The 16045-nt window shown below is 41.9% G+C and overlaps 1 protein-coding gene across 1 annotated transcript in view; it reads right to left on the reverse strand.

Annotated features, from left to right (window-relative positions):
• LOC127971730 (X-linked interleukin-1 receptor accessory protein-like 2) overlaps positions 1 to 16045 on the reverse strand; it is a 201810-nt gene that overhangs the window by 56804 nt on the left and 128961 nt on the right. The window contains exons 4-5 of the mRNA XM_052574949.1: positions 6996 to 7182; positions 5656 to 5809 (exon numbers count right to left, since the gene is read on the reverse strand). Of these exons, the coding sequence (XP_052430909.1) occupies positions 5656 to 5809; positions 6996 to 7182 (341 nt within the window). The remainder of the gene's footprint in view (positions 1 to 5655; positions 5810 to 6995; positions 7183 to 16045) is intronic.

A 16045-nucleotide genomic window follows, 5' to 3' on the forward strand; every position in this document is an offset into this window, starting at 1 on the left:
GCTTGAGAGCTGTGTGGTATTTGAGATCAGCAGCGTGTAAAGATTCTCTTCTTACAAAACCTTGCAAGATCTTGATGCAGATCAGCTGGGTAACTGAATTAGGTTGTTATTTCTTGATATATTCTTGAGTTTTTGAGCCCTTCAGCGTCTGAGAGAGACAAATCATCTGCCTTTGGCACTTGTGCAGAACAATAAAGGTGCGTGACAGTCTGTGCCCACACGTGCTGATGATGAGGATGATGCGTGCGGAGGATGAGAGCGACACTGAGATAAATGTGTTGTGCTGCTGTCAGAAGACGAGCAGGAACAAGCCTCTCGTTCACTGATGGTGAACGCTCGTTAGCACACTCAGCTCCCATTATCATGTGACATGGAAATAGTCCTGTCCGTTTACATCCTGGCTAGAACGCGTCAGATGGGGATTTACACAAACTTGCAGCACACAGACGCTCTTATTTTCTCTCTTACTATCTCTCTCCTCCTGCTTGACTGGGAAAAGATTTTTCGAGCAGGTTTATGCATATCCATCTATAAGAACGCATATGCAAGTGAACCTTTCTCAGATCAGCACTTTAGAGCTTTAGGTGTTCTAGTTTAGTGGTTTCTGAACATCTAACATCTGCTTCATATGGCTGTGCTGCAATCAATCATAAATGCATCAGTGACTCATTGTTGGGTGGGATTTGTACAGTGAAATGTTGAATGCACCTGCTCTGGACACATACATGTACAGTGTGCTCTTTTTCATTGGGTTTTCATGGTCATGCACCAGTAATACTGTATGATCAAGAAGTAATTAGGCTGACGTGTAAGTGTAGTTGTTTCTTATGATTGATGTATACTGTAGTAATGAGATGACATGAGTGTTGTGTATCCTTAGGGAGCGTTAGAAAGACACGGCGAGGTCACATTATCCAGACACGAGTCGTGAAAGCAGATTCTCTTCTGATTCCTCTGCTGTGTGCAGTCTGTTGGTTTATCCTGGATATGTGCACAGAAGAGGCTGAAGGCTGGAGGCTTGAACAAGAGCTGGCTCTCAAACATGGGCTCCAGGCACGAGGCTGACAGAGAAACACTTTCTGACCCTCCAGAAGCTACTGCTGCTCAAACACCACAGATCTGCTTTAGACACGTGTGTGTGGAACACAGAGCAGAGCTAGGTCATCTGAGGCCACATTACAGACACAAGATCACAGGTTACAAGAGTACAAATAATGGCCATGTCAGCCCTAAACTTAGGACTCATAAATCTTTGCTCTAAGAGTATTTTACACAGTGTTTTAACACTAAATCTAGCTCCTGAATCTGTGAAAGGTTAGGAAAGTGAAGAGGAGTCCTGAGTCACTAAGACTAAACCACAAACGATCCTAAACTAGCTGTTTCCAGAAATCTGCCTCGCAACGTAAACATTTGAGAAACACATTGCATTTATTTGCACACATATATCTTCTCATGCAGCTTTTTTGGTTTTGGAGGTTATCCCAACTACAGATTCTTCTTTGATTAAATCCTTTTTTAATTAACAGCTGGGCAATAAGTAACAGCTGTTCTTGTGTCCAGTTTGGTTTTCTTTAATGTTTGCATGTCTTACTATCAGCCAGGATTATTCTACTCTGTTAATTAAAAGGCTGTTTATATGAATATCTAATAATTATTTTTGAGAAGCACACGTGTAATAGGCAAAGGCTGACAATTAGCTGAACATTTACTAGTTTAATTAGTGACACTTAGTCTGCATTTTCTAATATTTTTTTGAATATGGCAACATAATATTGCGCTCTACAATATTTCTATGAATAAATCTCTGAGAGAGACTATCAGCCAATCACTGTGTGTTTAGTTAATAAGCATGCTGACATCATCCATATCAACGAGCTCGACCCCGCCCCCTTACTCTGAGCTGAAGACCTCTCTCTATTGCTTAGTAAAAGTTTTAAGAGAAACTCTTCCAAACCTTCGCTGGCGCCGATACAGGATGGCTGCCTCCGTGACGAGCTCCGCATATGTTTTTGTGTTTTTGTTAGTTTGTCCTGTCTTTAGTTATATTCCTGCCATCAGTTTCACCAGGGAAGAACTGCTGAACATTCGGCAGAACGCACCACAAGATGTTTTACCGGATTTCAATTATTCAGACGTTTTACTGAACGTTGTTATCGGAGGAGCGGCGGCGCTGATCAAGCGCTTCAGGACGCGCAGACGGGGGAAGCGAGCGGGAGCGCTCGTCAGACTCAGGAAGCGCGGATTTCGAACGCCGTTGCCTAGCATCCATCTGGCAAATCTCCGCTCTCTACCCAACAAAACGGACGAACTCCTTCTGCTCTCTCGGACAAATAAGGATTTCACACGCTCTGCTGCTCTGTGTTTCACGGAAACCTGGCTGAATGACACCATACCGGACAGCGCGCTCCATCTGCCGGGATTTCAGCTGTTTAGAGCGGATCGTGAATCAGAATCCACGGGGAAATCGCGCGGCGGCGGGACATGCTTTTACATCAATGAACGGTGGTGTACAGATGTAACTGTGTTAAAGAAGACGTGCTGCTCAAATCTCGAAACACTCTTCATTAACTGCAAGCCGTTCTATTCGCCGCGGGAGTTTCACTCGTTCATTCTGGTCAGTGTTTACATCCATCCTCAAGCGCATGTGAGCTCAGCTTTACAGAAACTCGCTGATCAGATCACAGAGACAGAACAACAACACCCTGACTCTGTTTTAATCATTCTCGGGGACTTTAATAAAGCCAATCTGTCCCGTGAACTGCCAAAATACAGACAGCATGTTACATGTCCCACAAGAGACAGTAATATATTGGATCACTGTTACACCACAATAAAGGATGCATTTCACTCTGTTCCACGAGCAGCTTTGGGACGTTCTGATCACCTTCTGGTTCATCTTATACCGTCCTACAGGCAGAAACTAAAATCAGCTAAACCTGTATCAAGGACTGTATAAAGATGGACTAATGAAGCAGAGCAGGATTTACAATCTTGTTTTGACCTCACTGATTGGAGTGTTTTTGAAGCTGCTGCCACCGATCTGGACGAACTCACAGAGACCGTAACATCATATATCAGTTTCTGTGAGGATATGTGTATTCCTACAAAGACTCAACTAATTTACAATAATGACAAACCGTGGTTCACTGCAAAACTCAGACAGCTCCGTCAGGCCAAAGAAGATGCTTACGTGAAGGGGGACAATGTCTTGTATAAACAGGCTAAATACACATTGGAAAAGGAGATCAAAGTGGCAAAGAGGAATTATTCTGAAAAAATAAGGACTCAGTTCACTTCCAACGACTCCGCATCAGTGTGGAAAAGTCTAAAGAAGATCACCAATTACAAGACACCACCCCCCAGCACCGTAGAGAATCAACGACTGGCAGACGATCTGAACGAGTTTTACTGCAGGTTTGAAAGAACACCCATCACCTGCCCTGAACGCCTCCCCACAAAACCATTTACACCCTTCACAACTCCTGCAACCAGCCCTGAATGCCTCTCCAAACTACCGTTCACACCATTAACAGCTCCTGCAACCCATCCTGAACACCTCTCCAATCAAGCACTCTCACCATTCTCACCTCCTGCATCCCCCCTCTCCCCCACACCTGCAATTCAGATCAGCGAGGATGCGGTGCGCCAGGTCTTCCGGAAGCAGAAAAGGAAAAAAGCACCAGGCCCAGATTGTGTTACACCAGCCTGTCTGAAATCCTGTGCTGACCAGCTGGCCCCCATCTTCACACAGATCTTCAACAGATCGCTGGAGCTGTGCGAAGTCCCTTCATCCTTCAAACGTTCCACCATCATCCCCATCCCTAAGAAACCCAAAATTACAGGACTAAATGACTACAGGCCTGTGGCTCTAACGTCTGTAGTCATGAAGTCATTTGAAAAACTGGTGCTGGCCCACCTGAAGGACATCACTGGACCCTTGCTGGATCCTCTTCAGTTTGCCTACAGAGCAAACAGGTCTGTGGACGATGCAGTAAACATTGGACTGCATTATGTTCTGCAACACCTAGACAGACCGGGGACTTATGTGAGGATCCTGTTTGTGGACTTCAGCTCGGCCTTCAACACGATCATCCCAAACCTCCTCCTGCCCAAACTAAATCAGCTCTCCGTGCCCACCTCCATCTGTCAGTGGATCAACAGGTTCCTGACAGACAGGCAGCAGCTAGTGAGGTTGGGAAAATACACATCCAGCACCCGTACAATCAGCACCGGAGCTCCCCAGGGCTGCGTTCTCTCCCCACTGCTCTTCTCCCTGTACACTAATGATTGCACATCTAAGGACCCCTCTGTCAAGCTCCTGAAGTTTGCAGACGACACCACACTCATCGGCCTCATTCAGGACGGTGACGAGTCTGCTTACAGACAGGAGGTAAAAGAGCTGGCTGTCTGGTGCAGTCTCAACAACCTGGAGCTTAACACCCTAAAAACAGTGGAGATGATCGTGGACTTCAGGAGAGACCCCCCTGCACTCCCCCCACTCACCATCATGAACAGCACTGTGACTGCAGTGGAGTCATTCAGGTTCCTGGGAACCACCATCTCTCAGGACCTGAAGTGGGACATTCACATTGACTCCATCGTAAAAAAGGCCCAGCAGAGGTTGTACTTTCTCCGCCAGCTGAGGAAGTTTAACCTGCCACAGGAGCTGCTGAAACAGTTCTACTCCACCATCATTGAATCCATCCTCTGCACTTCAGTAACTGTCTGGTTCAGCTCAGCTTCTAAATCTGACCTCAGAAGACTACAGAGGGTAGTCCGGACTGCTGAGCGAATCATCGGTTCAACCCTCTCTTCTATTCAAGAACTGTACTTATCCAGAGTGAGAAAAAGGGCTGTCAAAATCACTCTGGACCCCTCACATCCAGCACACTCCCTCTTTGAACTGTTGCCATCTGGTCGACGCTACAGAGCACTGAGCACTAGAACGACCAGACACAGGACCAGTTTCTTCCCTCAGGCAATCCATCTTATGAACAGCTGACAATAATGGCGAACACACTACACTTTATATTTATATACACACACACTTTATTTATCTAACACACATACTTAGTATACACTTAAATTTTTGCACACAATATATATGTACATACATAACTTCACTTTGTAACATACCTGCCTACAATTGTCATTTGTATATTGTCATTCACTGTCTACATATTTGTATTTTTTATTCTTTTATTATGTGTTTTATGTTCTGTCGCTGTCATTCTGTTGTACTGTGGAGCTTCTGTCACGAAAACAAATTCCTCGTATGTGTAAACATACCTGGCAATAAAGCTCATTCTGATTCTGATTCTGATTCTGATTCTCTTAGCTAAAAACTTTCACTGTTATTTAGGAGAACTCTTCGTGGAGTTATAATGTTTTGTGAAAGCGGTTCCTGATGTGTGAAAAACTAATTCAAATAAAGCCACAGCAGTGTAAAAAGGTTAGAAAAACTAGCAGAAATGTGTACAGACCTGTCTTGCCTTTCTGTATAAATTGCATTGAACTCATCTGTTTGAGTCTGTCTGCACTGGACGAGTCCAGGCCAACGCTCCAGACCCAGTGATGGTTTCGTGACGTAGCACAAGCACATTCACATCCGGTGTAGACACTGACTCTCAGATCTGAAGGAGGTTGAACACGTACCTGTGACTTTGAGCTCTGTGGTCCGTCTCACTACTCTGCTGCCGTATTTGAGTTCACAGGTGTAGTTCCCTCCGTCGTCCTTCTGCACCTCCGGGATCCAGAGGCTGGTGGTGTTGATGATGATGGAGCTCCTCCACTCTTTCCTCTCACACTCCTGTGGAAACACACCACCCTTCACAGCTCACACTCACACAGTGTTGATCCTAGAACACTACAGACCAATGTCATGTAGACGTCACAGTTACATCTCTCGCAGCTCTGCGATCATTGTGACAGAAACACACGGTAACAAGTGGAGTGAAACTGGAAACATCCACAGAATGAGAGATACTAAAAACTGTACAAAATGTCCAACTGTGCCTTTGGATGTCAGAATCGAAATGCACTATGTCATGAAATAATGTCTGTGTACATGTGTGTAAAACAACAAACTGAAGATTTATATGTTTAATCATGTGTAATTGTATTTCCATTGTAATGAGTAATTATTAAGCAGTAGTTGCCTGCTGAAATTGGAATCTCTATTACATCTTAATGACTAGATAAACAGTGAGCTTGTCTTTACTGTACATGTTAGATGTGAGACAGTCAGCTGGAGGTAACAGTCAGATGTGAGTACAGGTGAGTACAGGTCGGCCAGTCGGGGCTCGTCCGTTAAAGTTAACCTTTCAAATCACGCGGTCCGGACAGTGAGTGACCGAACATGTGCAGGTAAAATCTGAATCTCTCCAGTTACTGTTAGAAAAACAAGCTAACAGACTTCATAGCTCTGGTTAGTGAAGCGGTCAGAGGAATCTTCCTGCCTCCACCTAAGCTCCGCCCACAGAAAAACATCACAATGTGTACTAACAGGAAAAGGGTCTGTTCTTCTCAAACCTGCAGAGTTTAGCTCAAAACCTTTTAAAACACACCAGATCATTCTCTTCAGACAGACTAGAAACCTCCAGGTAAGTGTGTTACATCTGGTTTGAACCAAACTCTTCGGGTTTGGATTAGATCATGTTTATGGCGAAAACAATTATCATGAATTTAACTGTAAAAGACTGTAAAAATTCTACAGTAAAAACCTGTTAAAGGATTAACAGTAAGTTGCCCTGCTATATTCAGTGAAAACTGCATTGGACGTAATTTTATGGTGGTATACTGTTTTTGGAAGTGGAACAGAATACTATCAGTTAATGAAATGAAGGTGCTCAAATGTAAATTAAAGTTAAAACCGTAAAACAATTCTGGCAGCCACAGCAGCTGGTTCTATACTGTAAGGTTTTACAGTGTAGGAGACACAGGACCCAAAGCATCCGTCACGTTCCTCTGGTGCGGTGTGAGATGAGAGTCTGTACCTTGTACCAGGTCATGATGGGCTGCTTGTAGGGCGCCAGATAGTCCTCGATGTCCGGGCAGCTGATCATCTTGCTCTTGGTGACCTCGGCGTTCTCCTGATAGCGTATCCGGCTGCTGAAGCACAGTCCCTCCTCGCTCTCCTCCACCGTCAGAGACATGGACACCTTCATACAGTACGTGGAGTTTCTGTCGACACACAGCATCAGACAGGTCATGACCCCACCACATCTGTGACCCAGTCTCAAGGGTCCATCTTTAAAACTGAGATGTATGCATCATCTGAAGCTGAAGAAATGATCTCTCCAGTGATGTCTGGTTTGTTCGGAGGACAATATTTGGCTGAGACACAACTATTAGAAAATCTGGAATCTGAGGGAGCAAAAAATTCAAACAAAAAAGAGATGCTGTGACTGAAATTCACCACTAAAACAGTGTTTTTGTCAGAATGAGGGTTGAAAATAGCTACATTTTGTAAACTCACAAGCTCAAGGAACATATTAAAATAAAATAAAGAACCCTTTTAATATTTACTCCAAAACTCCTCTGCTGTTTTACTCATAATTTCCCTGAGCGTGAGGTGAAGTGGACGCTGATGTGTTGTTGTAATGTCCATCACCATCTGGAGGAGGTATGGAGCTCCTGGTTTCGGCGGCTGGGTTTTTATCAATGCTTGCTGAGCTCTTTAGCAGATCTTGGTAGAGTACGGTTTGAAGATGTTTCTCTGTTTGCATGTATGAGGGAGAAGTGTGTAATGTAGGTTCTATTACAGTATCTGTAACCACTTCTTATGGGATTTTCTTTGCTATTGTAAAAATAAGTAGTCTCTGTGGGCTTCTGTGCATTTGGAAGCACTTAATGACATGAGTGTGAACATGAGATGATCCTGGATTCTCCCTGTTCATGTAGCTCTGACTCTAGAAACCTCTATCTCTTCCCACACATTCCTCTAGCCTTCTGCATTGATCTTCTTGTATTCTGTGCAGTATCAGACGCACAAGGCTTGGCCACGGCGGTAAAACAGAGCAATTACTGGTACGCTCGATATAAAGAGTTTAGTCATTATTAACATCCTTGTCTTCTCCTGTGTCCCACAACGACACCGGCTGGATTAATTGAGAGCTGTGTTGTGTGATTCTGTTATGAAAGAATCAGATAACTCCTGTCGTAATGTTCAAAGGGAATCAATTAATGATGAAAAATACAGTGGATCTGAAAATGAGAATACATCTCCACGCTGAGATGAAACACAGCGTATCCCACACACAGGAAACATCTCATTAAACACGCACATATACACATCAGTCAAATATGTGAAACTGTCTTCCCTAGAGCACAGCTTTTCCACAGGAAGTCCCTCCATCAGCCATCAGCAGTGAGGAATACTCCAAACAATTCACAAAACCTGGATATAAAGCGTTCTGAAGCACTCCAGAAATCAACACTAACTGATTTATTTCTGGGCCAGTGCAGAGCGTCAGACATCGCTGCTATTACTAGTAACAGTGAAAGACATGTGTGCCGACTGATCAATAGAGCTGAGTGATTGCATCTCGTGTGACGTGGATCAATGTTATCTGAAGCTGAGTCTCCTCCTGCCCCAGACGTCACTGAGAGTGGTCAGAGGACGCTCGAAGCTGCTGACCGCTTCAGACGATGTGTTGGTGGTCTCTGAGCCGTCTTCAGACTGAAGAGAGGAGAAGATGCTCACACGTCCAGCAGCGTTCCTCCCTTCAGATGCTAATTAGGACATTAGGCTAGTGTTTGAGCACTAATGAGTCTTCATCGTCAGTGATGCTGGAGTGTGATCCTTCTGACACATCACAGATACTACAAACTCAAGACTGGAGCTAATCCAACACCGTTCACAACACCTCACATCTCTCTCTCTCTTTTTAACTCAGTTAAATGTAATAAAGCCAGCCCATTAGAACAGATGTAGTATTAACCCCTGTGCTGCAGGTCCAGACTGAAGCTCTATCACCGCTGCTGTGTATGCTGTGCTCATTAGCCGCTGCTGTGTAATGGGTTAAACTGTATTGAACCGGGCTGTATTGATTGTTGACTGAGAAAGGCGTCCTGCTGTTCTGGCTGTGTCTCTATGCATTCTTCTGTATTACTGCTGCATCGATGAGAGCAGCGCTGGAACAGTACGTGTCAGTCTGGGCTAATTCATTTTCATATTGACTGTGTGTCTTTATTTTCCCGCTAATGGAGAAGTGGGCCATCTAAACAGACCACAGATGCTGATGTGGTCTTCTGCAGGCTGATGTCCTGAAGACCTCGACCGGATGCTTGAGGTCTGTCTCATTAGGACGAGAGATGAACTCTCAGTCTGTCAGAGAATAACCTTTAAAAACTCACTCCAAACTTTCACTTTTTAAAACATAGCTCCAAAGCTATATCTGAGCCCTGGTGCTGAACTCAAGAATCCTGCACAGACGGCACTGATTAACCCATAGTTTGATTGTGTTCCTGTAGCATCCGTGCTAGGGGTGATTGAACGAGGTCTGTCTTGTGTTGGGCATCTGTGTCCCTGACCTAAGACTGATCTTCACACACAAGGATGTCGATGGATGCTCAGACGAACATCACATACCTGCACATCTGCAAAGTGACAAGTGAAGCAGCAATTTCATATGTATTTATCTGGGTTTACAGTGTATTCATCCACCAGGTGTTGGTGCATCAAGAGAAGCATCATCTGTTTGTCATGGGGAGACTCCTGACCGCTGCTCGGTGATGCTTCATCTCCTGGAGATCGTGTCCCAGACCCTAACGCTTCACTTCAGTTCTCTTCAGTTCTCTTCATTAACATCTTGTGAAGAGGCTTTACAACAGGGCTTCACTCCATTATCAACTTCTCCCACTGTGGCAGGGTTTTTATTTATTTATTATTATTATTTATTTTGCAAAGATGAAAGATGGTGGTTTACATGCCTGCACTGACTTCAGGTGTTTGAAAGCCATCACCAAGTTCTCTTCTCTGATAACCCTGGTTCACACAGACACTGAACAGGTCAGAGAAGCTCACTTTTTTACTGGATTTACATTGTGCATAGTGCAGCGAAGACAATATTTGGATAAAACCGGAAGCAGGCGGAGCTTTGTAAAGTTATTTGATAAGACCGTAAAGTCCAGAGTCTGTGAGAGGAGTGATGTAGTTCTGAGTTTCACTCCACCGCTCCATCACGAGTACGATTCATGACACTGGCTCGTAATATAACTGCATATTCAGCAATAATTCATGTTCACAGATTTAGCTAGCTTGATAGAGAAGGATCACTCAAATCATGAAGGATGTGAAGCTATGATGAGGTGACGGACATGAGCAGAGAGTTATAGTTCTCAAGGAATGTGTTGGTTTCTTCTAGAAATAGATATTAGAAGATATTAGAAGATTTCTACAACACTGTAAACCCAGATAAGTTGAATTTACTTAAAAAAAACTGAAGTAACTCGTTGCCTTAAAAAAGTTAAGTAATGAAGCATTAGTTGAATAAGTGAAGTACTACACTTATTCACACGCAGTGGCTCTCTCAATAATGCATTCTTCAACAAATCTAATCTTACAGTGCTTCTTCATTTGTGTGTGTCTGATTCTGAATGAACAGAAATCTGTAAGAAATGCAGTGATCTGTGTTAAAATAACTGATGAAAACATACTGTCATCTTCATCACAAATAAACTCACCGCTTTCAGACGTACACTGTATTCATTTACTAGCGGCTTGTTAAAAATATATATATATGTGTGTGTATATATTTTAACATTTATTTTATTTTCAAAAGCAAAAAGTGACTCTAACACGAGCTTGCTCTATTGTTTTTCTTTTCCATCAGTTTTCCTTTTATTACATAATAAAATAATAATAATAAAATAGCCTTGCTGCATGTTGTGTGTAAAGCTAACTGAGAGTTGTTCTAGCACTTGTATATCACTGCTCTTTTGTTGATTTTAATAGCTTTCACTCTCCTCATTTGTGAGTCACTTTGGATAAAAGTGTTTGCTGAATGACTAACAATAATAAAATAATGATAATAATTTCCCAGGACTGTTATGCCTGTTTTTTAACCACACACTGCTCATGGCTCATCTTGTGTTTCGTAGGTTGGGTGTGTTTGCTCTCCTTGTGTTTGGTGGAGTTTACTGTAGCTCTGTCAATGATCTTTTAGGTGTTTTCTCTGTCTCTAATTTGAGTGAAACCAGGAGCATAAGGACAGGAGTGTGTATCTGTGAGACCTGTAGGAACATCTCTGCCCCGTGAAACAGAAGAACAGAACAACTTTCAGATGAATACTCGGGCTCAGATTTACTGACAGCATGCACCGGTGCTAACTGCTTGTGTTAGGAGCTTACTACAGACACGCAGTGATAAATTAACTATGAAAAGATGTAGACACCGTTATTTTGTGGCTGATCTTATTGCATATGTTTTTGTAGGGGTTTCCATTTCAGACACAACAATCATGGGAGGAGAGGATATAAACGAAAGATGCTATTTGATTTTTTAAGGTCCATGATAGTCAGTTTACTGGTATTAATGATATTATTTTACATCCAAAACAGCACGTCTGAACCCTAATTGTGACCACTGAGACGTTCCTCTCCCATCAGCACTTGTGTGGGAGGTTAACCTCCGTCATCTCACAGTCGCTGTAATCATACAATGATTAGCCAAATTCAGTCATACATGGCTTTCAATTTTACATTTCGCAGCCCATCAAAGAGTGCTGAATGATTCCTACACTAATTGAATATGAATTTAGTTCCTCTTATACAGTAATCCAGTTTAAAAGCCAGGTTATAAATGCCCTAATACCTGCTTCCTCCAGTGTAGAGAAATTTTCAGATTAATGTTGAGACGGGTACAGCAGGCCAATGATAGCATGAGGATTCGTTATCTGATTAAAACTGTATTTTATACTAGAACTGGAAGGCATGCTAAAGATGACTGAATTAGAAAGAAAAACAACAGCATGAGTTAAAGTGATATGAGATGACATGTGATCTCGACCTCCCATAAACCTTTGGAAAGAGATGTAGGTTTCTATCTATTAATGGGTATTAACACCAATCTGTCATTCTGTCATCTATCATTGCATGTGAGGGTCTAAGAATATACCAGAGTTCACTGGCTTAATTAACTAATCACTTCATTAAAGTACTTTAATAAATGTGTCACTTTTAGCTATGCAAGTCTTTTCCATCCATTGTCCCTGTAGGCAAATTAACAAGAGATATAAGGCTAAAAGTACCACAGGCATCATTTAAGTGAATAAATGAGCGAGCGGCGTTTGAGGCACTCGGACCCTTCCCATCTTAAATAGCTCAATTATGCTGGTCATATTAGGAGCGTCTCTGTCAGTGCTGATCAAGAGTGTGTCAGTTTCATCTGTGAAGCTGTGCTTGTTTGATGGTGTGTCGCGGATGATAATGTCAGCGATGGGCTCTGATTGTAGACACACATATCATTAGAGATCGAGTGCCAGCAGATGCACGAAACAAACTACTGTGTGTTGCTATTCATAATCAGTGATTCAATATATATAATATATTGTCCTGAAGGAAGATCCAAACATATTCCATTATAAGATTTACAGATCCAGTCAGGTTCAGAGTTTGTATCTGTTGTATTTGATAGAATCCATGATGTATCTGAACAAGACGTCCAGGACCTCCAGCAGAAACACAGGCCACAACATTATAGATCCAGAAGTGTATTTAACCCTGGACATGGACTAGTTTTATCCCCGTCTGTACTAAACCCAGCAGGGGTGTATTCCAGAAAGCAGGGTTAACTCACCGTGAACTAAACCCTGATCTCTCGGTTGATTAACCCAAACCTTGCTGACTCGAGGTATGTCCGGGAGTCAGTTCACTCAGCTCAGAGTATGTTCCTGGATAAGACTCAACTCATTCTCAACAGAGCGACGAATCGACGAGTCACTATAGAAAATAGAAATTTATACAGATAATTCTTATATGCTAATAAAATAAATAATCCTTTTAAGAATAATATATTACCTTACATATTTCTTAAATTAGTGCTTCCTCATTAACATATCAAATATATATATATATATTATTTAATTTAAATTTTTTCTCTCTATATATATAATAGGCTATATTACATATTGATATATTATATAATGTTGTGCGGTATCTGAAGGCTCGCTGAAGTGAACTAAAAGAACCGAACGTTGAGGTTATCCGCTTGCTAACTCCTAAACACACCCGGGTCTGTCCCATAACCTGCTTTCTGGAATCCCCCCCCCCCCGGTGGGTTTGCTGCCGTGACACTCTCTGTAGTGTCTCATCTGAGCACAGAAGCCAGTGCTGGTCCAGTGAAGATGCTGGAGATGAGTGACACTGAGTCTGAACAACACCGAACATCTTCTCTCTGCAGTTCTTCAGCTGTGATCCTCAGAGAGGCTTTGGTCACTAAACTCTCTCCTCACCACGCTTTAGGACAATACAGACACACGTCCTCTTCCAGAGAGATTCAGAACATCTTCAGTTGAGTCTAACTTCTCAGTTATTGCCCTGATGGTGGAAATGCTTCAGCTCTTCTCTTCTCTTTCTATTCTCAACAATCTTCTCCTCCACATCAGAGTTATTAGTTTTTTCTCTTTGTTGTGGATGATTAAGATAATGAATATTCCACTTTACTTGATGAACCATAAATAATTTTAGATAATCAATTGCATCATTTTAATGCGTTTTATTACTTTTTCACTTGTTCACGACCTTACATTAGTAGTAGTAGATAATCAGAAATGAAAGCCGAGGTTGTGTTCTCCCTGCTGTGATGGGAACACACAGGGATGTGCTGAGTCTCTTCTCTTCTTCAGATCCAGATCCAGAGGTGCTTTAGGACACCCGTCATGGAGTCATGTTACTAAACAGGACAAGAACAGCTGATCTGCTGTAAACGTACAGGAATCCCATCTGAGAGTGAAATGGACAGTAGCTGGTGTACGTCTATATCTATCAGTGTTAAACAGAGCTGTGTCTGACCAGTCTGGTGCTCCGGGTCAAATCACTCTTACTGGCCTACATACAGTAATTCTGTGAGAAAACAACGCCTTTAATGACATCCCAGTATGATTTAACCTTCAGTATATAATACAGCTAATGTGATGACTGATGTGTTTAGGTTAGGAGACTGATATAATTATTTAAAATATTTCATACGAGACAGAGGTTGAAATAGTCCTGAACATTAGAATGATTTCTTTATTTTGTCTACACATGTGAACAGAACATTTTTATTGTGTTTTCTGGACACATGTTTTTGGACAAATATATAATTTCAATTTGTGTCCCTAAATATGCGGATTTCTAAATGCTGTCTAAATCTTCCTTATGCTAATAATCAGCTGTTTTAATGAACTTACAGTTCTTCTCGATTGCTAAGTAAGGGATAATGTACATCCAGAATAAACCCCGACACTTATTACACGGCTACATGCAACATGAGTAAATAATTAGAGGCGGACGTCACAGAATCAAAGAGGAAGAGGAGGGGACAGTAAAAATGAAGGGGAAGAGGTCAAAGGTTATTTGCTACGAAGCATGTTCTTCTGCACGGACTGTCCACGAGGGAAGTCATCTACAGGGTTTCAATAATACTCACACAATACATTATATTTACAATACATAGCTTTTTTACATAGGTACATTCAATACATAGGTTTTTTTAATTTCATGATTTATTGATTTCTGTATATTACAGTAACTGACAGTATATTCCAATGTGTGTTTAAGTGTGTAAGATCTGATTACAGTAGTGCAACAAAAGAAAACTTTTCTTAAAGTTTATTGCATATTGTGACAGTCAATGACTCAAAAGGATTGCTATTTCACTCACTAGTGTTCTCTAGACAGTGAAGTAGTGTGTATTTGTCAGGTGTGTGTGTCATCTTGAGTCTGACAAAAGAAAACATGTTTTTGAATAAACTATTTGATTTGGACTTGGACGTTAGTGTGTAGTTAGTGTGTAAGAATTTTAAAATCAGTTCTGGTATTTACGGGAAGCCAGTGTAATTGTGAAAGAACCGGTGTAATGTGTTCACGAGGAGAAGTACAAGTGAGCACACGAGCGGAAGAATTTTGTATATACTGAAGCTTTCCCAACGATTTAACAATTCAACAATATCCCTAGAAACAACCCCAGATTAAAGATCCTCGAGAATTACCATACTGTAAAATCTGTATGGTTTTACAGATTCGGTGTGTGCTTCTGTTTGAGTGTCAGTTCCTGGAGGACCAGAGCCCTGCAGAGTTTAGATCCAACCCTAATTAAACACACCTGATCCAGCTAATCAAGTCCTTCAGACTTATTTGAAAACTACAAGATATGTGTTGGATCTAAACTCTGCAGGGCTCCGGTCCTCCAGGAACTGAGGTTGACACCCCTGCTCTATACACTATTGTACGTCTAAACATTAATCCAATTTGTATTGTGAAGATACACAGTTCCAGCCATACACAGACCCAGGCAAAATCACGGTATCACACACACACACACACACACACACATACTGGTTTTTGTGGTTTAGCAGTACTTTGATGGCCAAACCAGTTGGATGGTGGTTTAAGGGGACACCCCTTTCCCGGTGTCCTACAGAGATGATAAAACTATCAAAAAATTTGTTTTACTCTGCAGAACACAAATATCACTTTGGATTTTCTTTACACACAATAGAATTGATAATATGACAATATGATATTTTGGTGGTACACAAGGACTGTCACGCCCCTCCTATAATGTTCCCGCCCATTACATAATTGGGATTTATGGGGTCCGATTGATTTATGAGGACACTCGTTTTACAATACACAAAACATGTCCATTCTCTGGATTACAGGGACCAATGTGTTTTACAGGTACGTGACCCCATACACAACACACAGACATGTCCCTATGCTGCATTACTAAGACTGAGGTGGTTAAAGAGTACAGGATCTTTAACACAATACACAACATTACAGACACCAATGTGTTTTAGAAGTACTTTAATAATGACTTAAATTTGTGAAATAAAAA

This window comes from Carassius gibelio, chromosome B14 (assembly GCF_023724105.1).
Source record: "Carassius gibelio isolate Cgi1373 ecotype wild population from Czech Republic chromosome B14, carGib1.2-hapl.c, whole genome shotgun sequence".
Classification (NCBI taxonomy): domain Eukaryota; kingdom Metazoa; phylum Chordata; class Actinopteri; order Cypriniformes; family Cyprinidae; genus Carassius; species Carassius gibelio.